This window comes from Pongo pygmaeus, chromosome 22, assembly GCF_028885625.2.
Source record: "Pongo pygmaeus isolate AG05252 chromosome 22, NHGRI_mPonPyg2-v2.0_pri, whole genome shotgun sequence".
Classification (NCBI taxonomy): domain Eukaryota; kingdom Metazoa; phylum Chordata; class Mammalia; order Primates; family Hominidae; genus Pongo; species Pongo pygmaeus.
Window position 1 is genome coordinate 59,448,604 of NC_072395.2, and position 26,251 is coordinate 59,474,854.

General features: G+C 42.0%; 1 protein-coding gene across 6 annotated transcripts in view; it reads left to right on the plus strand.

Annotated features, from left to right (window-relative positions):
- Positions 1–26,251, plus strand: part of DIP2A (disco interacting protein 2 homolog A) — a 112,679-nt gene that overhangs the window by 28,543 nt on the left and 57,885 nt on the right. For 3 of the 6 annotated variants that reach the window (XM_054468389.2, XM_063659878.1, XM_063659876.1), the window contains exons 3-8: positions 3,335–3,454; positions 9,679–9,798; positions 11,273–11,524; positions 16,896–17,027; positions 21,732–21,851; positions 23,895–24,092. In XM_054468389.2, the coding sequence (XP_054324364.1) occupies positions 3,335–3,454; positions 9,679–9,798; positions 11,273–11,524; positions 16,896–17,027; positions 21,732–21,851; positions 23,895–24,092 (942 nt within the window). The remainder of the gene's footprint in view (positions 1–3,334; positions 3,455–9,678; positions 9,799–11,272; positions 11,525–16,895; positions 17,028–21,731; positions 21,852–23,894; positions 24,093–26,251) is intronic. The other 3 variants (XM_054468390.2, XM_063659879.1, XM_063659877.1) reach the window with 2 other exon arrangements.

Genomic DNA, 26,251 nt, shown 5'->3' on the forward strand with positions numbered 1-26,251 from the left:
CTGGCCATGCCCATTCTTATTACACATTATTTGGGTGGTCACAGCTGATGCAGTGCGATGGAAAACAAAGCAGAATAAATAAATATTAGAGAACAAAAGATAATCATCTTTAAATATAGGTGATATTATTTTATACCTCAAAAACTCATGTGACTGCTCATGTAACTATTAGTGATTTTGGTTTGATATGAAGATAGAAGGCAAATATGCGGCTTTTCTCTAGCAATATTTCTGTTTTCAAATATGAAAAAATCTTATTCATAATGAAAACAAACTGTCAAATGCTTATTAATGCATTTGGTAAGAAAGACAGAACCTATGTTAGGATCGTAAAATCTATTTGAAAGAGATAACCAAGACCCTAATATATGAAGAAACATACCAGTTTCCTAACTGGAAAGACTTAATACATCCTATAAAACTGGCAGATCCCAAGTTAATGTGTGAACATAGTGTAGTCCAGTCTGAATACCAGGCCTCAGATTTTCCTAAACCTAGGATTGGAAATGACCCATTAGAAGAGGCAAAGTTCTGAGAGTAACCCATCAATTTTTGAAAAAGAACACTGGTGATAAAGGACTGGCATTTGAGATACTAAACCTGATTGTGTATGCTTTATCGTCACAACAGGAGGATGTCAGTGTACAGAGTGCACGACCCAGTCAGTGGAAGAGAAGCAGTCCAGAAGTGATTTGAGAGGATATGAAGGAGGAAGGATTAATTTAATACTGGTACTATCCTTCTGCAGGCAAGAACCCTTTTCCTCCTCCCCACCATTAGTGAACATAAACTTCAGAATAATTAAAGTTCTAAATATGTTTTTAATTATAAAAACATACAATTCTGGAGACTATTTGAACACCCTTTGAGTAGGAATTGTCTTCACAGGCAAGATAGGAGACCTGGGAGCTAGAACAGAAAAGATGGACAGGTGTGATAGGCTCCCTAGAAATGAGAACATTTCAGAATGATTGAGCTGCTACTCGCCAGGCCACATCTCTGTATGTGTACACAGTTCAGGGTGTCCACAGCAGACAAGGAGTGAGGCTTCCTGGTCTTTTAGTGAGGGTCTTTAGTTGGGTAAAGTAACAAATCCAAAGGAGAGGAAATGTGGATGGGCAATAAATATTAAATTGTGTTCAACCTCAGTGGTAGATATGGAAATGCAAATTAAAGGGCACCATTTTTCTCTTATCACATTGGCAAAATTCTAGAACTTTTTATAACATCTAGTGCTGACAGAGAGTGGAGAAATGGCACTTTTCATACATTGCTTGTAGGAGTGTGAATTACTGTAACCTTTTTGGAAAGTTACCTCTTCATATCTGTTAAGTTAAAAATATATCTACTCCTTCATCCAATGATTTCACATTGGGCTTTGTATCTTTGTTGAATAAATGAATCTATCTCAAAGAATAAAAGGATGCATATTTTGGAATACAAGTGTAAGGAAGTCCATCTGTGTATATGTCACTTTTACAGCATGCTTGTTTATCATCCATAAGGTGTAAGACTCTGTATTGTCCGTTGTGAACTTTAAAGTTGTTATATCCAGTCACAAAAAGCCAAAAGCCAGTAGGGGCTCTGCTCAATGTGTTTTGGACATATATATATACACACAGACACACACACACACGTGTGTGTGTAGATGTATACGTACATATGTATGCTCACATTTTGAAGGGGTAATACTGATTTCTGTAGAGAGTGTTCCCATTCTCCAGTGCTGTATAACTGACCACCCCAAAATGTACATAGTACTTGAACAACACCAGCAGCGTCTGTTCCATTCTCCAGTGCTGTGTAACTGACCACCCCGAAATGTACATAGTACTTGAACAACATCAGCAGCGTCTGTTCCATTCTCCAGTGCTGTGTAACTGACCACCCCGAAATGTACATAGTACTTGAACAACACCAGCAGCGTCTGTTCCATTCTCCAGTGCTGTGTAACTGACCACCCCGAAATGTACATAGTACTTGAACAACATCAGCAGCGTCTGTTCTGCTCGTAAATGTGCAGTGTAGGCTCAGTTCAAACGTTACCTTGTCCCTGTCCACAGAGCCAGAGCTGGGTCCTCAAGTCCTGGGCCAACATCCTGTGAGGGCTCCTCACTCACAGCTGTGGCTGTTGGGGTGGGGAGACTCCTGCTGCCGAGCACCTGGCTCCCCACCCCTGCCTGTGTCTCCCTCTGTCCTCATGTGGCCCCTCCACTAGGGGGCTTAGCACTCTGGACGTGGTGTGTGGTGTTGCAGAGAGCCAGGTAGAGCCGTGTCGCCTTTCACGACTAGCCTTGGAAGTCACACAGCATCACTTCTGCCACACTGCGCTTGTTGGGGCAGTCACTGACCTGCCCAGGTTTGAGGCAGCGTGGACTCTGCCTCTTCAGGGTGTGGTAAGGGCTGGAGGAGCCTGGAGTGGGACTGGAATTCCTGCTGGCCAATTTTATGAAACATTTTGAAACAAAGGCTAAAGCTAAATGCATATTTTTGTTGAAGCACAGCTGCAGGTTTTGCTTTGTGCTGTCTGCAAATGTCAGCAAATTGGGTTCAAATGATACCAGGGATTTTGTTTAGTGACTTGAACAATTGTTCCCCATTCCTTCACTCACTGTAATATGTCTTGAGGGCATCTGTGACCAGGCAACCACTGCCCAGAGAGTGGAGGTCCTGGTGAGGGAGTGTGAAGAGCAGCAGTGTGATCTTGATTTGCCCTGATTTGGAGGCACAGCAAGTGGGCGGTGCAGCGGGGGCAGTTGGCCCGGCCTGAGCAGGTCCCAGCCTCTGAGCACTTTGTGCCCTGACGCCATCATTCTAATGTCCCTGTCGCTCTTGTTTTCTCTGACTTTTCACTTTTTTCCTGTTTGTATCAGAGGGCTACTGGTGGACCCAGTGGTGGTCTGGTGAGCTGTTTCTCACTCAGGGTTTACCGACACTGTAGAACAATGCTGGGGACGAACAGCACAGGCTCTTTCAGACTTGGAAACGTAATTCAGAAGTGGGCTTTGGGAGGGCTTTCTACCACGACTCCCACCCCTGATGTGAGCTGCCATGTACTGTGCTGCCAAGGGTACAGGGCCAGCTGTTTGATCATCACCCTTCATGCGGATGGTGAATGAGAGGCAGGGCTGGGTGATGTGGGGAGAGGAGAGCATGGAAGTGGATGTTGCCCTTAACCCACAGCATTCATGCGTCTATCACTGACTTCCAGATTAAAGGCTCTTTGATAGAGTGTATGCAACAGATGAGAAATGTAAGCTGTTTTCAATGGATTTTTTCATAATTAGAAAAGCAAATTATTCACATAAGGTATTCCCATAAAATTGTGTTTCAGGAATAGACCCATCTCTGCAAGCAGAGAATAGAATTCCTGGGCCCTCACAAACCACGGCCGCTGCACCCAAGCAGCAGAAGTCTCGGCCCACCACCTCGAGGGATGAGCGCTTCCGGTCAGGTAAGGTCGTAGCCTAGGCAGTGGGAAAGGTGGACGGGCCTGGAACCCTTGGACTCTCGCCATGAAGTCTTCCAGTTATTTTTTCTTTGCCACAATATCTGCCAAAGAAATTATTTTCACATAAGCAGTAATGTACGTCATCATATTTTTTTCAAGAAAAACATTTAACCTTCACGTAACCACAGTCTGTTTTAATGTATGGTGTAGCTTTAGTGGCACTTTCTTAGGGGGTGCCTACAAAACTCTCTAGAGAAGTCTTCTTCTCACTCTTACTAGAATAATTTCTTTAAAACTTTTGTACACTTTTTACTTTGAAGTTGATACTAATAATTTTTGTGCTTTATGGAGCAGCTTTACTGCTAGGTGCAGGTGTTTTAGTATTTCTTTTTCTAATTTCGGAGATTTCCTTCTAATTAGATTTCTGCCATTCTGTTTGGCAGTGCTTTTATGAATATTTAAATTTGTCTCTGATATTTTACTTGAATCAATAGAATGGCCATAGAAAAAAATTCACATTTTCTATTATAGTTTATATATTAATAACTTGAGCACGTTATCTTAATATTTTCACCACTGTGTGGTTGTATATTTTCTTCACATTTAAGCTCTTTTGACAGGCCTTTTTCAGAAAAATTTTTAATAGGGATAATGGTTGTTTTAACAATACTGAAAATGAAGATTAAGATTTTAAATGTTTTTTTCAACAGGGAGTGTAAAGAAATAGTCTAAGAAATATTCGACCAGATAATGTCTTACCAATTTGATATACATTTATAAAAAACTTTATCATGTGGCAAACAGCTTCTTCTCTGATTATATAAATAATACATGCTTAGTGTTAAATATATAAAAAATATTATACCAAATTTAAGGACAAAGGTAAAAATCACCTGATACCTCTGAATCCTGAGATGGCCGCCCTCAGCATTTCACTGAGCACTGTTGTCCTCATGCCTGGATGCAGATGCATGCACACATGTGTACTTTCCATGAGAGTGGTCCTAGAAAAGATCTCCTTTCTGCCGCTCCTTATTTTCTACATGTCCCGGCTCTTCTCCCCAACCCTGTTCCTGCTCATGGAAGTGACGTTAATAAACTGGTTTCTGCCCTTGTGAAGTTTATACTAGGTATATTCTTTATCTTTTGAATACAGGTCTTTTATCATAAATATGATTTGCCAGTATTTTCTCTCAGGCTGTGATTTGTCTTTGTGTTTCTTTAAAGTATCTTTTGAAGAGCAGAAGTTTTTAATTTTGAAGTCTAAGTTATCGTTTTTTTAAATTGATAGTGCTTTTGTTCTTGTGTTTAGGAAATCTTTGCCTAACCCAAGATTACAAAGATTCTGTCTTGTGTTTTCTTGTACAAGTTTTATAGTTTTAGGTTTTTTAGTGCCATTTTAGTACCCTTAAGTTTGTGATCTTTTTTTTAGTTAATTTTAGTGTAAGTACAAGGTATGAATCCAAGTTTATTTTTTTTGCATGGAGATATTCAACTGTTCCTGGGCCATTCCTTAAGTCTATGCTTTCTCCAGCGAATTCCCTTTGCACTTTTTTCTAAAAGCAGTTGCACATAAATGCGTGCATCTATTTCTGGACTCTCTGTTCTGTTCTATTGATCTGTTCATCTGTCTTTATGGCAAAACAGTGTTCTCTTGATGATCACACCTTAATAATAAGTGTTGAAATCAGTAGTGTTAGTCCTTCAACTTTGTTTCTTATCTTTTTTCTGTTGTATCTAATGTGTCTTTTTTTCTTCTTGCACCTGTAAGATTTTTCTCTTTATCACTGTTCTGTGGGCTCGATTATATCCTCTCTGAAATTCCTATTTTGAAGCCCTAACCCCAGTGGGATGCTATTTGGAGTTTGGTCCTTTGGGTGGTAATTAGGTTTAGATGAGATCATGAGGGTGGGGCCCTCACTGTGGGATTGGTGTCCTTATAAGAAGAGGCATTGGCCAGGCGTGGTTGTTCACGCCTGTAATCCCAGCACTTTGGGAGGCTGAAGCAGGCGGAGACCAGCCTGGCCAACATGGCAAAACCCCATCTCTACTAAAAATACAAAAATTAGCCAGATGTGATGACACATGCCCATAGTCCTAGGTACTCTGGAGACTGAGGCATGAGAATCGCTTGAACCGGTAGGTGGAGGTTGCAGTGAGCCAATATTGCCCCATTGCACTCCAGCCTGAGTGAGACTCTGTCTCAAAAAAAAAAGAAAAAAAAAAAAAGACACTAGAGCTTGCTGGCCCCCCCTCTGCCCCATCACCCTATGAGTACAATGGTTAGAAGGCAGATGTCTGTAAGCCAGGAAGAGAACCCTCACCAGACACCAACCATGAGGCACCTTGATCTTGGACATCCAGTCTCCAGTAAGAAAATAAATTTGTGTTGTTTAAGCCACTTAGTTTATGCTGTTTTGTTATGGCAGCTGAGCAGACTAAGATGCTGGTGTTGAGTGATTTGATTATGATGCGCGTGGGCTGGTTTTGTTTCTTGTGCTTGGGGTTTGTTGAGTATTTTTGGATCTGTTGATATACCCTATCAGGTTGATATTATCTATATTTTTAGTTGTAGGTTGTTTTTAATCTATACCTATTTTCCTTTTTTTCTAAGACAGCAATAATGTTTAAAGTAGGGGAATCACAGTAACTTCCAAATCCACCACAAGGATCTCAGTTTGTTTCTTGCTCTCTTTTTGTGAGTGCCTTTTTCCAGGAGTGTTTTCAGTTAAGTCCTTGTGTGGAAATGCTTTTTGAACCTTGTATGTCTGATGATATTTTTATTAAATATTCATGTTTAAATGATAATTTGGCTGGATATAAAATTCTAGGTTTAACACTTTTTTCTTCAAAACTGTTGCTTTTTTGTGCCTGGTGTTACTACTGAGTACTGTCAGTCTGTTTCTTGATCTTTCAAGGTGATTTACCCTTTTTCTCTGGAAGCTTTTAGTATTGTTCTGTCTTTGATATCCATGAGTTTCCTTTATCATATGTCTAGGTGTGACTTCTTCACCTTTCCTGAGTAGGAAAACGTTTAACCTGGCCCTACAAGCCATTTAAATGTGAGATTTTTAAATGTTTTCAGACATTTGTTGGGGAAAATTGAAGCGTCTACAAAACTGGCCATCATTGTATTATAGCTTCCCTGGACCCATAGTTGAGCTCCAGAAATTCTCGACCATCCATGCCCTGCCTTGGATTAATCTATACTCTACCTGCTTCCTCCCTTCCCATATGCTTTCATAGCAAATCTCGGATATGTTATTTCATTTAGATGTCATAATATTTTTGATCTCTGTCATTTTGATGTCGTAATAGTCTTGGTTTCTGTATCTGAAAAGATTGTATTTCTAAAAGTTAATGCCATTATCACAAAGTAATTAACAATAAATGCTTCCTTAATATCAAATACTCAGCCAATGTTCGTATGGCTTTTGTTCGTATGGCTTCTAAAGAACAAGTTTATTTGGACCCAGGATCCAAATAAGAGCTACACATTGCAGTTGGTTGGTAAGTGTTTTCAGCCTCTGTGAACCTTAGTTTGTAGGAGAAGCTGAGCTGTGTTTGTCTGATGGTTCCTCTTGGTGTCTCTGACATGCTTTTTAGCTCACTAGGTTTGATGAAAGTCAGGTAACAATGTTCAACTGTTTACAAGACTGTCATGGGTGGCCCTGTGTTCCTCCACCAAAGAGGCCTGTTGGGCCTGACTCTTGCTGTTCGCTGTGGTGCTTGAAAACCAGTGATTTTTCTCAGTTCTTAGATTGATGATTTCCTTTGGGCTGCAAAATGGTGAAATTTAGATTCTGACATTCCTTCTTCATTCAGAGGCCAGAATATTTCCATAAAGAGAAACTTCCGTTATTTACAACTTGGCACAGGAAAGTCAAGATGAATATTTAATTCTTTCCATTTATTTACTAGTTTTCAGAACAATAGGTTGAGTCTCTGGCCTCCTCCAGTGGCAACCAATTGATTTTGTTTCCTCTTTTCCTTTTTCTTCTTTTCTTTTATCAGTATCATATTTGATATTTCAGTCCATTTTAGTATTTATTCTTACTGATATTCAGATTGTCCCATTCTTCGCCATTGGGAATCTCTTCAAATTGGCTCGAGTTGTTTGACCATTTCCTGGTTGGCTGTTAGGATAAGAAGTTCTAGGCTCATGCTGGGCATTTCTTCACCTGCTCCAGAATCTGCCATTTCTAAGGGTTTTTTTTAAGTGAGGATGGTGTTTCAAGACCACAGTCTGGGCACTAGGATGCTGATTGCTATTGGGCTGATTGTTGTTTGTAGACATTTTCACTGTACAGAGGTAAGACAGACTTTTAAAAGAAAGGATACCACATTTGTTTGTAGTGACATAATCTATTCAGATTCAGAACTGCAGGGTCTGTACTTCATCTCTCTCTCTCCCTCCCTCCCTCCCTTCCCTCCATCCCTCCCTCTTTCTCTTTCGCTTTTTCTCTTCTCTTCTCTTTTTCTGTTCTCTTCTCTTCTTTCTCTCTCTCTCTCTCTCTCTGTTTTTGAGACGGAGTTCACTCTTGTTTCCCAGGCTGGAGTGCAATGGCGTGATCTCGGCTCACCACAACCTCTGCCTCCCGGGTTCAAGCGATTTTCCTGCCTCAGCCTCTCGAGTAGCTGGGATTACAGGCATGCACCACCATGTCCGGCTAATTTTGTGTTTTTAGTAGAGATGGGGTTTCTCCATGTTGACCAGGCTGGTCTACAACTCCCGACCTCAGGTGATCTGCTCACCTCGGCCTCCCAAAGTGCTGGGATTACAGGCATGAGCCACTGCGCCCGTCCTCTCTCTCTTTTCTCTCTTTCTTCCCTTTCTTTCCTTCTTTTTCTCTTTTTCTTTCTTGGGTTCTCACTCTGTCACACAGGCTGGAGGCAGTGGTACAGTCATAGCTTACTGTAGCTTGGAACTCCTGGGCTCAAGTGATCCTCCAATTTCAGCTTCCTGAGTAGCTGGGACCACAGGCGCATGCCACTGCACCTGCCTAATTAAACAAAAAAAAATTGGGCCAGGTGCGGTGGCTTACACCTATAATCCCAGCACTTTGAGAGGCCAAGGCGGGTGGATCACCAGGTCAGGAGTTCAAGACCAGCTTGGGCAACATAGTGAAACCCCATCTGTACTAAAAATACAAAAATTAGCCGGGCGTGGTGGGGGGCGCCTGTAATCCCAGCTACTCGGGAGGCTGAGGCAGGAGAATCGTTTGAACCCGGGAGGCGGAGATTGCAGTGAGCTGAGATCACGCCATTGCATTCTAGCCTGGCGACAGAGCGAGACTCCATCTCAAAAAAAAAAAAAAATTTTTTTTTTCCAGAAATGTGGTCTTGCTGTGGTGCCCAGCCTGGTCCTGGCCTCAAACGATCCTCCTGCCTCAGCCTCCTAGAGTGCTGGGATTACAGGCATGAGCCACTGTGTCCAGCCTACCTCTTTCATCTACATTTGTATCTCCTCTCCCTCACGAGTGTCCAAGCTCTAGGGATGGTAGAATCAGACTATTAAGTGCTTTTCATTTGCCATATCCCACAGGACTCACGAAAAATCTATATGACAATGCCTTCACTGCTATCAACAATATGAGAGAGTTTAAAATTTTTTGTTCAGTTATTTTTGTCCTTATTAGATATTTCTGGAAGTAGAGGTTGACCAGTCTTAACTTCAGTGTTTTAAAGTCAGCTGCAATAGTTTAAACCAGGGGTGTCCAATCTTTTGGCTTCCTTGGGCGACGTTGGAAGAATAATAATTATCCTGGGTCAAACATAAAATACACTAACACTAACGATAGCTGATAAGCTAAAAAAAATTGCAAAAAAACTCATAATGTTTTAAGAAATTTTATGAATTTGTATTAGGCTGCATTCAAAGCCCTCCTGAGCCGTGTGAGGCCCATGGGCCATGGGTTGAACAAGTGTGGTTTAAACCAACAACTAGATACACATTTAGGTTCATTTGTTTCACTTTATTTTCAATTTTGGGGATTTCTCTTTTATTCAGTTTTGATTTATAACTAAGGAAATATTTACAAGATTCCGAAGTTAGATCTACAAACAAAGAAATATTTAAAGAAATCTAGGACCAACATGTGGGGATAGACAGAGAGAGCTTCTATTTCTTTTACCCCCACTGAAAACAAACAAAAACATGAAACTTAATTTGTTACTTTATAACCAGTCTTGTAAAAAGTATTTTTACTGCTGTGCTTCTTGTGTAGATGTCCACACTGAAGCCGTGCAAGCAGCTTTGGCCAAATACAAAGAGAGGAAGATGCCTATGCCTTCGAAAAGACGTTCTGTCCTCGTGCATTCATCTGTGGAAACCTACACCCCTCCAGGTATTGATAAACAATGTCAAGTGTGGCTTTTTTGAGTGTTTCACAGGCCTGATGTTATCCTATTTACTTCCCATTGAGTTGGAATATCCGTCTGGCCTGTAGTATAGATTGGACACATTTGGAGATTAAAAATGTTTGCATATGCTCATATTCCTTACCTGAAAATCTGTGGCGTACATAGTATTCTTACCCAAATGGGTACTTTCTTTCTATAAGACTTTTTGTGTGGATCTTAATTTCTTTTACTAAGATGCTATTTATGTCTTTTAGTAAAGAGAAGAACCTAAAACACTAAGAGGAGCCTAAAATAAGCACTAAGCTAAAGCTTCCTGAATTAGGAATTTTACAGTTATTCTCATCTTATTACCTATAACTTAACAGGTTGTAACCAGGACTTACATGCAACAGTATAAGACTATTTGGAAAGTTTCGGGGTTGATTTTGTTGTTGTTTTATTGTTGGTACCATTAGAAATGAAAACTTTTATATGAGGTTTCTCTCTAGCAATAATGTATTTTAGTCTTCCTGTTAAACTGTACAAAATGTTGATAGTGTCTAATGACTTCACATTCATGAACTTGCATTGTTGTCATATATTTAAAGTATCAAAAATAGTGACACCCATTTTTGGTTTGAGGCATTTGGAGATACGACACAATAAAACCAAACACACCAGATTCGTAAGATGATTTAGTGGTTTTGGTAACACTTTCTTGCTTAAAAGAAGTTTATTGTTGAAAAAAATCTTGGAAATGGCTGTCAAATTATTGTTTTTGCTAAATATAGCTATAGACACTATCCAATTTTAAAATAATGTTTTAATAATTGTAAAACCCATAATAAAACACACAGTCATGCTGACTTGAAGAAACCTTAACGTACAGTTAATTTTGTTGACTGAAGCAATTTTCTTGGGGAAGGAATTGTTTTTAGAGCTAGTTCACATGACTCCCCTGAAAGGATGCATGTAGACAGGGCTGCAGTCCTCCCGTGGCCACCATGTTGTCGCTGGGGCCGTGTACAGGCCAGGATGCCTTCTCACTGCCTCCAAGGTGTAGGGCCGGGCACAGGCTCGCCCCTGGGTGATGTTGACTGATGTGTGGATATAGTGTCCGACTCTGTGTGGACATGCAGTGCAGCACTGGATATTCACAGAACACCCCCACTGAGGTATATGCTGAAGCCGTTTAAGAGATCAGAGGCTGTCTTCACTGAGTGTGTGTGGTGCCCTGTGGCTGAGTTCTCTCTGGGGAGCTGGGGGCTCATGGAATCATTTTCCTCACAGTAGGGCTTCTTGCATGCCCTTCTAGAGTGAGGGTGACCTTTGAGCTGACTGCGTGGCTTTGGGTAGAGCTGTGCCAGGTGTACAGAAGCATGCTGCACACAGGCCTGTGAGGCTCCAGTGTGAGTGGGAACTCCGTCCTCCTCTTGACTCATCCCGATATCATGCCTGTCATCATTATTTTAACCACAGACACGTCGTCTGCCTCAGAAGATGAGGGCTCTTTACGGCGACCCGGGCGACTCACCTCCACTCCGCTCCAGAGCCATTCCAGCGTCGAGCCCTGGCTCGACCGGGTCATTCAGGGCTCGTCCACCTCATCCTCTGCATCCTCCACCTCATCTCACCCGGGAGGGAGACCCACCACCGCTCCCAGTGCTGCAGCCACGCCAGGGGCCGCCGCTACCACTGCACTCGCAGGCCTCGAGGCCCACACCCACATAGGTCAGTAAGAAGCTGCTGCGGCCCCTGTGCCAGCAGAGCGGGGTCAGGAGTGTCCAGGACAGAGCAGCAGCGCTGCTCCTCTGCGAGGAGCAGGTGGAGGGCACCTGAGCCGGGTACCACCCTGCAGACTTAGCTGCAGGCCTGAGTGCTGTCCAAGTGACTGAGGTCACACAACCCAGATAACCCATACTGGCTTATCTGCCTGAGACATTAAATTGATTTTGAGCTTTTAATAATTGCACTTGAAAGAAATGGGGTAATATTTGGTTAATTTGTCATTCAGATTAAATCCCTAATAACCTTTTGAACAATACAGCTCAGTTGCAAATTTTTTCCCCATCAAGACCTACCTATTTTTCATCTGGGAAATGTCCTTTTGGTAACAAAAGTAGTTCTTGATACTTCTTTAATTTGGCAGTCCTAGTCCTTTGGGGGGCATGGGGCATTTCTCATAGTCACCCAGAAGGGTGTGGTGTTTCTCAATGTCATAACACCTTCCTGCTCTTGAGGGGGCAGCTGGTGCACACAGTAGGTGCAGGGGTGGATGGTCAGCACACATCCATACCTGCTGGTGGCTGTGATCATCACCCTTGACCTGGCTGCCTCTCTGTTGTCTGTGCCTTTCCTCTTGGCTATATGTTCACAGCTGCAGGCCCATTGGTTGTCTCTGTACGTGGCTGGAATTCTGAGGTTGGGGTAGAGGGCTTTCGCTCCTCCAGATACCAGGTTAGACAGCCTCGGCCTGAAAAGGTGTCAGTCAGAGCTAATCATATGGATGCATGGATCTTTCCCAAATCATAGAATCCTCTGGATTACATTCATCTTAGAGATGAAAAAAGTGTAAACCTTTCATCCTTTGAAATTCTATTTTTTGACTAAAACGGCAGCATAGTTAGCTGTATGTAGCTGGCATGTGAAACCCACATACACTCTTGCACAAGTACCTTAAAATACAATCAGTATTGTTGAAGACTCATCTTAATCCCCTCCTTTTTTTCCCAGATGAGGAAGGAAGAAAAAAAGTCCGGTGATTGTAACTTGCTTGAGATCAGACAGCAGCCTAAGTGGTGAAGCCAGGGCTGATACCAGTTTTCTTGATTCCTATTCATTTTCTTTGCTTTTTGTTGCTTTTCTGCCACAACTGAAATGGTGACACCCGTGACACGCTGATGTTTGTGCTGGGGTCCCCATGGGTGCCGAGCTCTTTTTTGTAAGACCTTAGTCATTTGGCTGGATTGGGGGCAAGTTGGGTATGTTGGGTGGCCCACAGCTTCTGTCTCAGCATCCTCTGTAGGGCGCATCACTATTGCTCTTCATGTTTTTATTTGTTTGAGTCAATACATCTTTGTGTTTCCATTGAACATGTGTCCTTCTGAGGTGTCTGTCTCAAATGAAAGCTCACAGTGCCCTACTCTGTCTCCACACTGCTTCCAGCTCATAGAAGAACTGCCAAGACTACCAGGGTAGCAGAAGGCAGCATTTTCCACAGAGAAAGCTTCTCTTAGGAAAATAGCCTGCTCAGATCGTTTCTGTAGCTTTCCTGGGTGTTCCATGGCCAGAGGCTGCTGCCCACCTTTCCTCAAGGAGGTGTACAGTCCATATCTTGAAAACAGCTTTTGCACTGTTGTTTTCCTTCTCTGTTCAGCATTGGTGATTTAACTTTATAGAAATACATAGTTAACTCCAATTCTGAGGCGGGGGCAAGAAAACAGTAGTTTTAAATGTTCTGTTACCTCATTTCTTTTCCCAGAAGCTTCCTTCTAGGTGAGATGGTGCAGGAGAGCAAACAGAACATTTGTAGTTTGAGTTTATTAGCCATTGCTGAGTCATCTCAACACTGTTTCCTGGTGGGTTAGAAATAAAAGCTTATTCAGCATGAAAAATTAGCCACAGTTCAGAATGTTTAACCATACAGCCCTCAACTTTCCAGTGATTGTGGGGTGTCTTTAAGCAAAGCATTTAACTCTAATGTGTGTTTGAATTAGATGTTTTCATTCTCTGAAAAAGACTTGCCTGCAATTATTTATAATGTAGGTTTATTACCTATGTTGGTGGAAGACAGCTCCTGACTCCTGCAAATGCAGCTGTAATCATCTCTTCCTTTCTTGTTAGTCCTAGCATCAACATTTTGTGATCAATTCTAATACATTTAAAAAAAATTATTAACTTGGACTTGATTTAATACCTTGCTTACAGGATTGCAGTTTTCTACAGATTGTAGCTACCCACATCCTAAATGTTGGACGTAGTTAATTTGAATTTCTAAATCTCAAAAATACTCAACTTCCCTCTTATTACAGAAATCATCCTTTGTTTTAGCTTCTAACACTAGATGTGTCTTCAACTTAAACTAAGGAAAGAAACATGAAAAGAGAAAGAATATATTAAGTAAAAAATTTGAGGTAGAACATATCAGGTAAAGATAATTTTTAAAAATATCACTTTCAGTTTTGGATTAAGGAAATCAAATATATTAAGCCTTTTTTTATACAAATGTAAATACCTATTTTTAAAAGCAGTACTTTTAATTATAGTAGCTTATTTTAATCATAGTAGCTTATTTTTATTTTGAATGTAGTTTATGTTTATTTTTATGCAGCTGTTTTTTTTTTTTCCACCTAGAGACAGGGTCTTGCTCTGTCATCCACGCTGGAATACAGTGGCATGATCATAGTTCACTGCAGCCTTGAACTCCTGGGCTTAAGAAATTCTCCCACCTTAGCCTCCTGAGCAGCTGGGACTATAGGCAAATGCCAGCATGCCCAGCTAATTTTTAAAAATTTTTTGGAAAGATGGAGTTTTTACTATGTTGCCCAGGCTGGTCTTGAACTCCTGGGCTCAAGTGGTCCTCATGCCTTGGCCTTTCAAAATGTTAGGATTATAGGAATGAGCCACTGCTCCCAGCCATTATATAGCTAATTTAAAAAACTACTTGTGGTACATGTATGTATACCATGTATACCTTTTTTTCCATATATACTTTTAAAATCATTTATTCTTTTTGCTAGATTTGGAAGAGTGGGGAAATTTCTTTTTAAACAAAAAGAACCTCCTGATAGACATACTTTAAAATGCTAATTTGATCAGCATCAGGCTTTTTCAAGGGTTGTGAAAAATCTTAACGGTTTAGATTTTTTCAAAAGGTATATTCTGCTATGCAGATAGTGAGTTTGTGCTTTCATATACTTCAGCTTTCTACAAACTAGTAAAAAGTTACTGCTTTACATTGTACCTAGGAGTACCACAGTGATACTAACAGGTACCTTCATTAAAATATTAAACATTACCAGTTGTCTCTACCTAACATAGACTAGTGTTTATTTATTTATTTTTTTGGAGATAAGATCTCACTCTGTGTCCCAGGCTAGAGTGCAGCGGTATGGTCCTGGCTCACTGTAACCTGGAACTCCTGGGCTCCAGTGGTCCTTTCACCTCAGCCTCCCAAGTAGCTGGGACCACAGGTGTCTGCCACCATGCCCAGCTAATTTTTTTTTTAAGAGATGGGATCTCGCTATGTTGCCCAGGCTGGTCTCAAATTCCTGGGCTCAAGTGATCCTCCTGCCGCAGCCTCCCAAAGTGCTGGGATTATAAGTGTGAGCCACTGCACAGCTAGTGTTGATTTTTTTTTTTTTTTTTTTGGGGGACAGGGTCTCACTCTGTCCCCCAGGCTGGAGTGCAGTGGTGCAATCTCGGCTCACTGCAACCTCCACCTCCCGGGTTCAAGTGATTCTCCTGCCTCAGCCTCCCGAGTAGCTGGGATTACGGGCATGCACCACCATGCCCGGATAATTTTTGTATTTCTAGTAGAGACAGGGTTTCACCATGTTGGCCAGGCCATTCTCGAACTCCTGACCTCAGCTGATCTGCCTGCCTCAACCTCCCAAATTGCTGGGATTACAGGTGTGAGCTACCGCATTGGCCCCTATGTTGATTGTTATAAATGAACGAGCATCTGTGTATTCATTATTGTGGTAGAACACAATTTCTATAGTCATATAGACACAGTGCCTTTCCTAGTGGTAGACTCAATTATAACCGTAATTCCTATAGGAACTTACAGTCAGCCAGCATTCTGAACAGATAGATGAGTCTGTACCATGGAAATAAAACACAAAAATGTACATTCAGACAATGGAAGGAGTGACTTTTACATATGTTCCAGATCTAATGTCTGTTTTTAAATGTTACACCAATTCTACTTTAAGAACTTGATTGTGGCCAGACGCGGTGGCTCACACCTGTAATCCCAGCACTTCAGGAGGCCAAGGTGGTTGGATCACTTGAGTCCAGGAGTTCGAGATCAGCTTGGCCAACATGGTGAAAACTCGTCTCTACTAAAAATACAAAAATTGGCTGGCTGTGGTGGCGCATGCCTGTAATTCCAGCTACTTGGGGGGCTGAGACAGGAGAATCGCTTGAACTCAGGAGGCAGAGGTTGCAGTGAGCCAAGATTGTGCCACTGCACTCCAGTCTGGGCAGTGATAAAGTGAGACTCCATCTCAAAAAAAAAAAAAGAACTTGATTGTGGTCTCTTAGTTTTGCAGGTATTTTAACTGACAGTGGGGGAAGTTTTCATTTCTGTAGTTTTATTCTAGGACTGCAAAGGTATGGTGTCCAACATACTTTTTTTGGGGGTTGTAGTAGTTTGTATGATCCTGGCTGTTTTTTTCATAATGTAACAAAAAAATGTACCAATGACAATTGATTTCAAATTTGTTTCTGCTTCCTTGAGGGAATTTCTTTCTTTTTTTTTTTTTTTTTGAGAGAGAGTGTTGCTCTGTTGCCCAAGTTAGAGTGCAGTGGTGCGATCTCAGCTCACTGCAACCTCCGCCTCCTGGGTTCAAGTGATTCTCCTGCCTCAGCCTCCCCAGTAGCTGAGATTACAGGCATGTGCCATGACGCCTGGCTAATTTTTGTTTTTTTAGTAGAGACGGGGTTTCGCCATGTTGGCCAGGCTGGTCTCAAACCCCTGACCTCAGGTGATCTGCCTACGTCGGCCTCCCCAAGTTCGGGGATTACAGGTGTCAGCCACCATGCCCAGCCCCTTGAAGGAATTTCTGACCAAAATCTCATCAGGCCATTGTGATGGGCAGGTTTACTCTGTGCCTGTCTCTGTGCTGAAGATGGTGGTTCTGAGTCTGGATCCCTTTGAGAATTGAGCCACCCACATGCATGCAGATGTCTGCATAACGTGTCTGGGAGTTCATAGGGTCCCAGTATGCCTTTGGTCAGCCAAGAAAACAAATGAAAATACCACACTCTCCCCACTTAGAACTCAGCTAGCGGAGCTTTAGACTAATGGGGTTTGAAGAGCAGCTTAATACTCATTTGACTTAACAGCCACTTTCATTTTGGGTGTGTTTTTCAAAAGCAGATCTGCATTCTGCCCCTCCTGATGTCACCACGGGCCTCGTGGAGCATTCGTACTTTGAGCGTCCACAGGTGGCTTCTGTGAGAAGTGTTCCTCGGGGGTGCAGCGGGAGCATGCTGGAAACAGCAGATGGTGAGCCTGCCTCTCTTTCTCCTTGTGAAATAGCAGAGCACAGGTTTTGTCTTCGGGTATTGAACATGGTTTTAATGTATTCACTGTAGCAAACCCAAGCCAACCATCAGTTTTAATCCATGCAGATAAATGGAAACCAGTGTGTGCAGTTAATGTTATGGAAAGCATCATGTGGAGAAATAATTGGAAATATCAATGGAATTGGTCAGAGGGGGAACAAGGAGAGTGGGGAGGGAAAAGACTTCCAAATTTAGATAGGATGCAAAGGGAGTTTCGATCTGCAATATAGTAAGGAAATGAGAAGCTGTGGGAAGTTTCTTTATTTAGATTCAATGTGGCAGACAGAATGACTTAGTCAGTGTGAGTGCACACACCCACCTATGACAGAACAGCCCCCTACACTCTCCATCCTCAGCAGACTGAAATTGGTACAACAGCAATCATGGTTTCCCATGTGCAGGCTCAGAGATGTCAGTGTAACTTTCATAATGTCCTCATTTACACCATTTCTTTTTGAAACAGTCTTCAATGTCTTTTATCAAAATCATGTCAATTTTTTTCCCAAAATAATAATTTAAATAAAAATTAAGAGGAGCTCAGAGCTAGGGCCTATCATATATTTTGGTACTCCCAAACAGGGTGTCAGATTTTATTGAGGGCTTTCATCTCCTTGTCCAGAGGCAGAAGAAAAATACTGAATCAACATGAAGCAGTCTGTACATTGGCTAGACATGTTTTTAATTCAATTTATTACTCTTTATATTTAAAAAAATTAAGAGCTTAATTAAAGGGTAATTGACATAATGAATTGCACATATTTAAAGTGTACAGTTTCGGCTGGGCGTGGTGGCTCACACCTGTAATCCCAGCACTTTGGTAGGCTGAGGCGGACAGATCACTAGGTCAGGAGATCGAGACCATCCTGGCTAACATGGTGAAACCCCATCTCTACTAAAAATACAAAAAAATTAGCCGGGTGTGGTGGCGGGCGCCTGTAGTCCCAGCTACTTGGGAGACTGAGGCAGGAGAATCGCTTGAACCCGAGAGGCAGAAGTTGCAGTGAGCCAAGATTGTGTCACTGCACTCCAGCCTGGGCGATAGAGTGAGACTCTGTTCTCAAAAGTTTTAAGACATTTGTACACCTGTGGAAAGCATCACTACAATCAAGATAGTGACCATATCCAGCATGCCCAAAAGTGTCCTTGTGTTCCTTGGTCCTCCCTTCTTCAGATCCTTCTGGCTTTCCCCGTACACTTCAGGTAACCACTGATTTACTTTCTGTCACTATAGATTAGATTGCATTTTCTAGAATTTTATATGAAAGGAATCATACAGTGTTTACGTTTATGGTCTGGCTTCTACCACTCTCCATAATTATTTTGAGATTCATTCATGTTCTGTGTCAATAGTTTACTCCTTTTCATTGAGTAATATTTCATTAAATGGATGCACCACAATTTGTCTGTTCACCTGTTGATGTATATTTAGGTTGTTTCTAGTTTGGGCCGGTTACAAGTAAAGCTGCTATGAATAATCAATCTTGTACACGTTTTTGCATAGATGGGTACTTTCATTTCTTTTGGGCCAATCAATACCTAGAAGTAGAATGGCTGAATTATATTGTAGGTGTATTTCAACTTTTTTTTTGGAGACTGAGTCTCTCTCTGTTGCCCAGGCTAGAGTGCAGTGGCATGATCTTGGCTCACTGAAACCTCGCCATCCTGGGTTCAAGTGATTCTCCTGCCTCACCCTCCCAAGTAGCTGGGATTACAGGCATGTGCCACCACGCCCAGTTAATTTTTGCATTTTCAGTAGAGATGGGGTTTCACCATGTTTTCCAGGCTGGTCTCAAACTCCTGGCCTCAAGTGACTCACCTGCCTTGGCCACCTAAAGTACTGGGATTATAGGTGTGAGCCACCATGCCCAGCCTATTTTAACTTTTTAAGAAACTGCCACGCTGTTTTCCAAAGTGATTGTACCATTTTACATTCTCATTATTAGTAGTGAGAGTATCAATTCCTCCACACCCTTTCCAACAGTTGGTATTATGTTTAAAAAATTTTAACCATCCCAATAGGCATGTAGAGATATCTCATTACAGTTTCAATTTGCTTTTCCCTAATGGCTGATGGTGTGTTGAGCATCTTTTTATGTGACTATTTGCCATCTGTGTATCTCTTTAGGGAAAGTATCTGTTCATACTTTTTGCCTATTTTTTTTTAAAATTGTGCTTTTCTTTTTTCTTTTTTTTTTTTTTTTTTGAGATGGAGTTTCACTGTCACCCAGGCAGAGTGCAGTGGTGCAATCTTGGCTCACTGCAACCTCCACCTCCCAGGTTCAAGCAATTCTCCTGCCTCAGCCTCGCAAGTAGCTGGGATTACAGGCATGTGCCACCATGCCTGGCTAATTTTTGTATTTTTAGTAGAGACTAGGCTGGTCTTGAACTCCTCGTCTCGGCCTGCCTTGGCTTCCCAAAGTGCTGGGATTACAGTGTGAGCCACTGTGGCCAGCCAAATTGTGCTTGTTTTCTTATTGAGTTTTGAGGGCTGTTTATATATTCTAGATACAAGTCATCCCATATGAGGTTTATCATTTGTATTTTCTCCCAGTCTGGCTTGCTTTAACAATGCCTTTCAAAGAGCAGATGGTTTAAATTTTTATGACATTCAGTTTACCAAATTTTTTTATAGATTGTGCTTTTGTGTCATATCTAAGAAATTTTTGTCTAACCCAAGGTCACAAATGTTTTCTCCTATATTTTCTTCCAGAATTTTATAGTTTTAGTTTTTATATTTAGGTAGATAGTTCATTTTGAGTTAATTTTAGCATAAGTATCAGGTATGAATCAAAACATTTTTGTATGTGGATATTCAGTTGTTTTAGCATCATTTATAATAAAGACCATTCTTTTCCCACCAAGTTTCCTTGGCATCTTTAATGAAAATCAGTAGACCATGTTGGAGAGGGAAGGGTCTATTTCTGGGCTGTGGGCTCTGTATGTTGTTCCGTTTCCTTGTTTATCTGTCCTTACACCTCATATAGCCATGACCACTGTGATTTTCTTAAAATTCTTGAAATTATACAGTTTGAGTCCTCCAACTCTGCTTTTTTTTCTTTTTTTTTTTTCTTTTTTTTTTTTTTTTTAAGACAAAGTCTTGCTCTGTCACCCAGGATGGAGTGCAGTGGCTTGATTTTGGCTTACTGCAGCCTCTGCCTTCTGGTTTCGAGCGATTCTCCTGCCTTAGCCTCCCAAGTAGCTGGAACTCTAGGCAACTGCCACCACACTTGGCTAATTTTTTTTTTTTTTTCTTTACTACAGGTGCATACCACCAAGCTCGGCTAATTTTTGTATTTTTTTAGTGGAGATGGGATTTTGCCATGTTGGCCAGGCTAGTCTAGAACTCAAGTGATCTGCCCACCTCGGACCCCCAACGTGCTGGGATTACAGGGGTGAGCCACTGTGCCCAGCCCCCCATTTTTTTAAATTTTTATTTATTTATTTATTTTTTTTTTAGTAGCGACTCTGTTTCCCAGGCTGGAGTTCACTGACATGATCATGGCTCACTGTAGCCTGAAACTTCTGGACTCAAGCAATCCTTCCTCCTCAGCCTCCCAAGGAGCTGGGACTGCAGACACAAGCCACCACATCCAGATAATTTTTTATTTTTTAAATTTTTTGTAGAGACAGGATCTTGCTATGTTGACCAGGCTAGTCTTAAACTTCTGGCCTCAAGCGATCCTCTCCTGCCTTAGCCAACCAAAGTGCTGGGATTACAGCTGTGAGCCACTGCTCCCGGCTGGCAAATGACTTCTTTTTTTTTTTTTCCTCTTTCACCCAGGCTGGAGTGCGGTGGCGCAATCTCGGCTCACTGCAAGCTCCGCCTCCTGGGTTCATGCCATTCTCCTGCCTCAGCCTCCCGAGTAGCTGGGACTACAGGCGCCCGCCACCACACCCGGCTAATTTTTTGTATTTTTAGTAAAGATGGGATTTCACTGTGTTAGCCAGGATGGTCTCGATCTCTTGACCTCGTGATCCATCTGCCTCAGCCTCTCAAAGTGCTGGGATTACAGGGCCATGACTTCTTAACATTACCATGGAATAGTCATGACCTCATAACCTTCCTGAAAGGGACTTGGATGCCCCAGGGGTCCCTGGACCATTTAAAAAACTGCTAGCTTAGGCTGGGCGTGGTGGCTAATGCCTGTAATCCCAGCACTTTGGGAGGCCAAGGCAGGCAGATCACGAGGTGAAGAGATCGAGACCATTCTGGCCAACATGGTGAAACCCTGTCTCTACTAAAAATACAAATTAGCCAGGCATGGTGGTGCACGCCTGTAGACCCAGCTACTTGGGAGGCTGAGGCAGGAGAATCGCTTGAACCCGGGAGGCGGAGATAGCAGTGAGCCGAGCTCATGCCACTGCACTCTAGCCTGGCGACAGAGTGAGTCTCCATCTAAAGCGAAAAAACGAAAACAAAAAAAAACTGCTAGCTTAGAACAAGTCCTGTTTCCTGGAAAGCATTCAGTAAGTGTTTTCTAAATGAATTGATTCCAGAATGACTGTCCAGTGGGGCCCACACTTGGATGGATTTGTAAGCTCTGATGCATCGTGTGGTTTGTCCTTGGGCCTTACACCTGTGTCCACTTCTCCAGAGGGTGTGATGTGTGCCAGCCTCAGTGCTCCTCTGTCCTTCCCATGACAGGTGTCCCTGTGAACAGCAGAGTGTCCTCCAAAATCCAGCAGCTTCTGAACACCCTGAAGAGGCCAAAGCGCCCTCCACTGAAGGAGTTCTTTGTGGATGATTTTGAGGAATTGTTGGAAGGTAAGAGCTGTCCAACTTTGAGCTTTGTGTTTGTATGAAAAGGGTGGCCACGAAGTTGAGAAACACAGGCAAATGTATATTATACATGGTTATTGCTATATATATTCTGTTTCCAGACTCACTGGTCACTGTGTGTAACGGTGAATTTAGAATCACATGACTGCTTCCTTTATTTGAGCAGGTAGAAAATTTGCTGCTCATATTCAAGTGACTTAGCATTTCATAAAAATACTTCTAAGATTTTATTTAACTTACATTACTTAAATTTTTAATTTAAACTTTAACTCTGAAATACTTACCTTCTTGTGGTTTTAAAGTATTTAATTTTCTGCATAGATTTGGCTGCTTTTCAGAATTTTAGCCTCTCATATATGAATGAAATACATATTTAGAAAGAATATACGTATATTTTTTTAAGAAGAAAACTAGCAAGAAACAGAAACCAGAAATGAAGCCAGTACAAACATGTGAGTGTGCCGTTCGAGCCACAGGAGCCCCGTGCTGGTCCCACTCCCAGACCTTGGCTATTTGTACAGTGTCACTGCTGGCAGCCGACCAGCCCAGAGTCTCCTCCACACCCGAGGGTTAGACATAGCTTTTAGGAGATTATTTCCCCTTTGTAATCAGATAGTGTGTGTTAGTTAGGGTTCTCTAGAGGGACAGAACTAATAGGATAGATGTGTATATATAAAGGGAAGTTTATTAAGGCATATTGACTCACACGATCACAAGGTGAGGTCCCACAGTAAGCCATCTGCAAGCTGAGAGCAAGGAAGCCAGTCTGAGTCCCAATGCTGAAGAACTTGGAATCCAATGTTCGAGGGCAGGAAGCATCCAGCACAGGAGAAAGGTGTAGGCTGGGAGGCTAGGCCAGTCTAGTCTTTCCACGTTCTTCTGCTTGCTTTATTCTGGCTGTGCTGGCAGCTGATTAAATTGTGCCCGCCCAGATTTAGGGTGGGTCTACCTTTCCCAGTCCACTGACTCAAATGTTAATCTCCTTTGGCAACACCCTCACAGACACACCCAGGAAGAATACTTTGCATCCTTCAATCCCATCAAGTTGACATCAATATTAGCCATCACACAGTGCCTTTCAAATTCAGAGTTTATTGGTATGAATGCATTTTAGAGCAGTGTTTCTTACCACTTGGGCAAATTTTGGTTATACAGCTCCTGGAAAAAGATTAATTCTTTTTAAAGTAAAAAACAAGATTAAAGTAATCTTTTTCCAGGAGCTATATAATCAAATAATCTTTTTTTTTTTTTTTTTTTTTTGAGACAGAGTCTTGCTCTGTCGCCCAGGCTGGAGTGCAGTGGTGCGATCTCGAATCACTTCAAGCTCCACCTCCCGAGTTCATGCCATTCTCCTGCCTCAGCCTCCCAAGTAGCTGGGACTACAGGCGTCCACCACCACACCTGGCTAATTTTTTTTTGTATTTTTAGTAGAGACGGGGTTTCACCATGTTAGCCAGGATGGTCTCGATCTCCTGACCTCATGATCCACCCGCCTCGGCCTCCCAAAGTGCTGAGATTACAGGCATGAGCCACCACGCCCAGCCTATAATCAAATAATCTTTTAATTCTTTTTCTTTGAACATAGTGATAGTTGTCTGGATCCCTAGGCTGAAGTGGTGGTTCTGCTTTCTTTCCTCCTGTCTGAGTGGGCCACCAGGTCCTATCTCCAGGCTGTGGATGCCTGGCTGTTCACCGCTGCGGTGTCTGGGGTAGCAGAGGTGCCACAGTCCTGTCCAGAAGCTGGGAAAGTGGGAACCACTACAGGGTCACCTTTGTCTCTGAGGTTGTGGTCACCAGGATGGTGGGTTGTTTTTAACTTTATTTCACAACCATCATCATCCATGACTAAAGCTCCTTTAATCCTTTGGTTAGTTGTCGGTGACTGTGATGCAAAAATCTAAACAAATTATTGTAAGCTTTTTTATAGTAGGGATTAAAAAACAATATTATAAACTATGAATGCTTAAAAACGGAATGTGTTCATGGTGCTTTGAATTGCTGATTTTAAAATTTTGATTTTGCTTGTAGTTCAGCAACCAGATCCAAATCAGCCGAAGCCTGAGGGAAGCGAGACAAGTGTGCTGAGAGGGGAGCCTCTCACTGCAGGTGTCCTCCGACCGCCGTCACTGTTGGCCACCTTGCAGCGCTGGGGCACAACACAGCCCAAATCCCCCTGTCTGACTGCCTTGGATACAACTGGGAAAGCCACCTACACTCTCACCTATGGCAAGTGTGAACAGAAAGCAGTTGTGCTTCTGGGTTAGCTGTAGAATGTCACACACATAACATAGCATAGACATACAGCTTGATAAATATTCCTGAGAAACCAGCACAGCTGGCAGATAAATAGAACATTGACCTATACCAGGTACCCATCCCACCAGAGGGGACCACTCACTGCTGCATGGTGACTGCCATTGCTCTGGGTTCGAGTGTTTGGAGCGTTGTACGTATGCGTTCTGAACAGTGTAGTTTAGTTTCGTCTTATTTTCAACTTTGTATAAGGGGAATCATGCAGTATGTATTTCTGTGTGTTTGGCATCTTTTGGTTCCATATTATGTTTTTTTTGTAACACAAATAGTAAGCATATATCCAACCTGATGAATTCACAGAGTGAATGTGGTCCTGTAATCAGCACTCCAAGCAGAAGTGTTGCTAGGTTCAAAGCCCCTCATGCCCCTCCCACACACGAAGGGTAACTACTGTCCTGACTGCCCACACCGTTGGCTTTACCTGCTTTTAAACAGGTGTTCCTTTAGTTTATTCTCATTGATGGTATTATTTTATCGTGTGAATATACTGGAACTTACTTACACACTCTCAAGTAGATGGATATTTGGGTGGTTTCCACTTTGGGGCTATCGTGTATAGTGGTGTTAGGGACATGCTTATGTGAGTCTCTTGGTGAGAATATGTAGGCATTTGTGCTGGGTGTAAATGCAGAAGCAGAATTGTTCAGCATTAGGACATACTGCCAAACAGTTTTCCAAAGGCAGTGCAGCAGTTTTCACTCCCATAGGTGGTGAGTACGTGAGGGGTTCCAGTTACTCTTTTCTCACCAGCTTTTGATATTGTTTATTTCATTATAGTCTTTGTTGTAGGTGTGTGGTAGCACAGGCTAATTTGCATTTGCCTGGTGACAAATTATGCTTTTCATATGCTTATTGGTTGTTTGAATATCCACTTTTATGTACTATTCAAATATTTGGCTCATTTCTCTGTTTGCTAATGCTTTCATCTTTCTTTTTTATTTTTTTTTCTGAGAAAAGGTTTCACTCTGTCACTCAGGCTAGAGTGCAGTGGTACAATCACAGCTCACTGCTGCCTTGACCGCCTGGGCTCAAGAGATGCTCCTGCCTCAGCCTCCTGAGTAGCTGGGACCGTAGGCTCACATCACCACACCCAGCTAATTAAAACAAACAAACAAACAAAAAAAAACCTTTTTTTTTGTAGAAATAGGGGTCTCCCTATGTTGCCCAGGCTGACATCGAACTCCTGGCTAAAGCAGTCCTCCCATCTTAGCCTCTCAAAGTGCTGGGATTACAGGTGTGAGCCACTGCACCTGGCCTCTTATTTCTTTGTATGTTTCAGATAGGCATCTTTTGTGAGATACATGTTTTGCAAATGTCTCCTCACTATTTGGATTGCCTTTTAACACTTTTAATTATGGCTTTTAATGAATGAAAAGTCTTAATGTAATCTAATTACCTGTTTTTTTTTTTTTCCTGTATTGTAGCTAAGTTTTTGTCTAATTTAGAAACTTTTTACCAAAGTTAAGGTCACAAAGATATTTTCCTGCATGCTCTTCTAAAACCTTTATTGTTTTACTTTTCACGTTTAGGTGTGATGATCCATTTAGAATTTAATTTTGTATATGGTATAAAGTTGGAGTCATTTTCTTATGAGTATCTAACTGACTCAGTATCATTTATTGAAAAGGCAATCCTTTCCCCAAAGTACTGCAGTGTTACTTTGTTATATAGTGGGTGAAAAATTACTTGTGGGTCTGTTTCTGGGCTCCTGTTGTGGGGGGAGGTGTTGTCAGTCTGTTGTCTCTCCACGCTGTGAATCACTGTAGCGTTAGGAGTCCTCTTGCTCTGTGATGGTTCCTCAAGATTGCCTTGACTCTTCTTGGCTCTTTGTATTTCCAAGTAAACTTTAGAATTAACTTGTCAGTTTCCATAAAACTTACTACTGGGATATTGATTGGCATTGCATTGAATCTCTAGTTCAATTTGAATAGAATTAATGTTTTATAGGTTGAGAGCATCCCAGATATGAAAATCCAAAATCCAAAATGCTCTAAAATCTGAAAGTGCTTGAAGCTGACATGATGCTCAAAGAAAATGCTCATTGGAGCATTTTGGATTTCTGATTTTTGGAC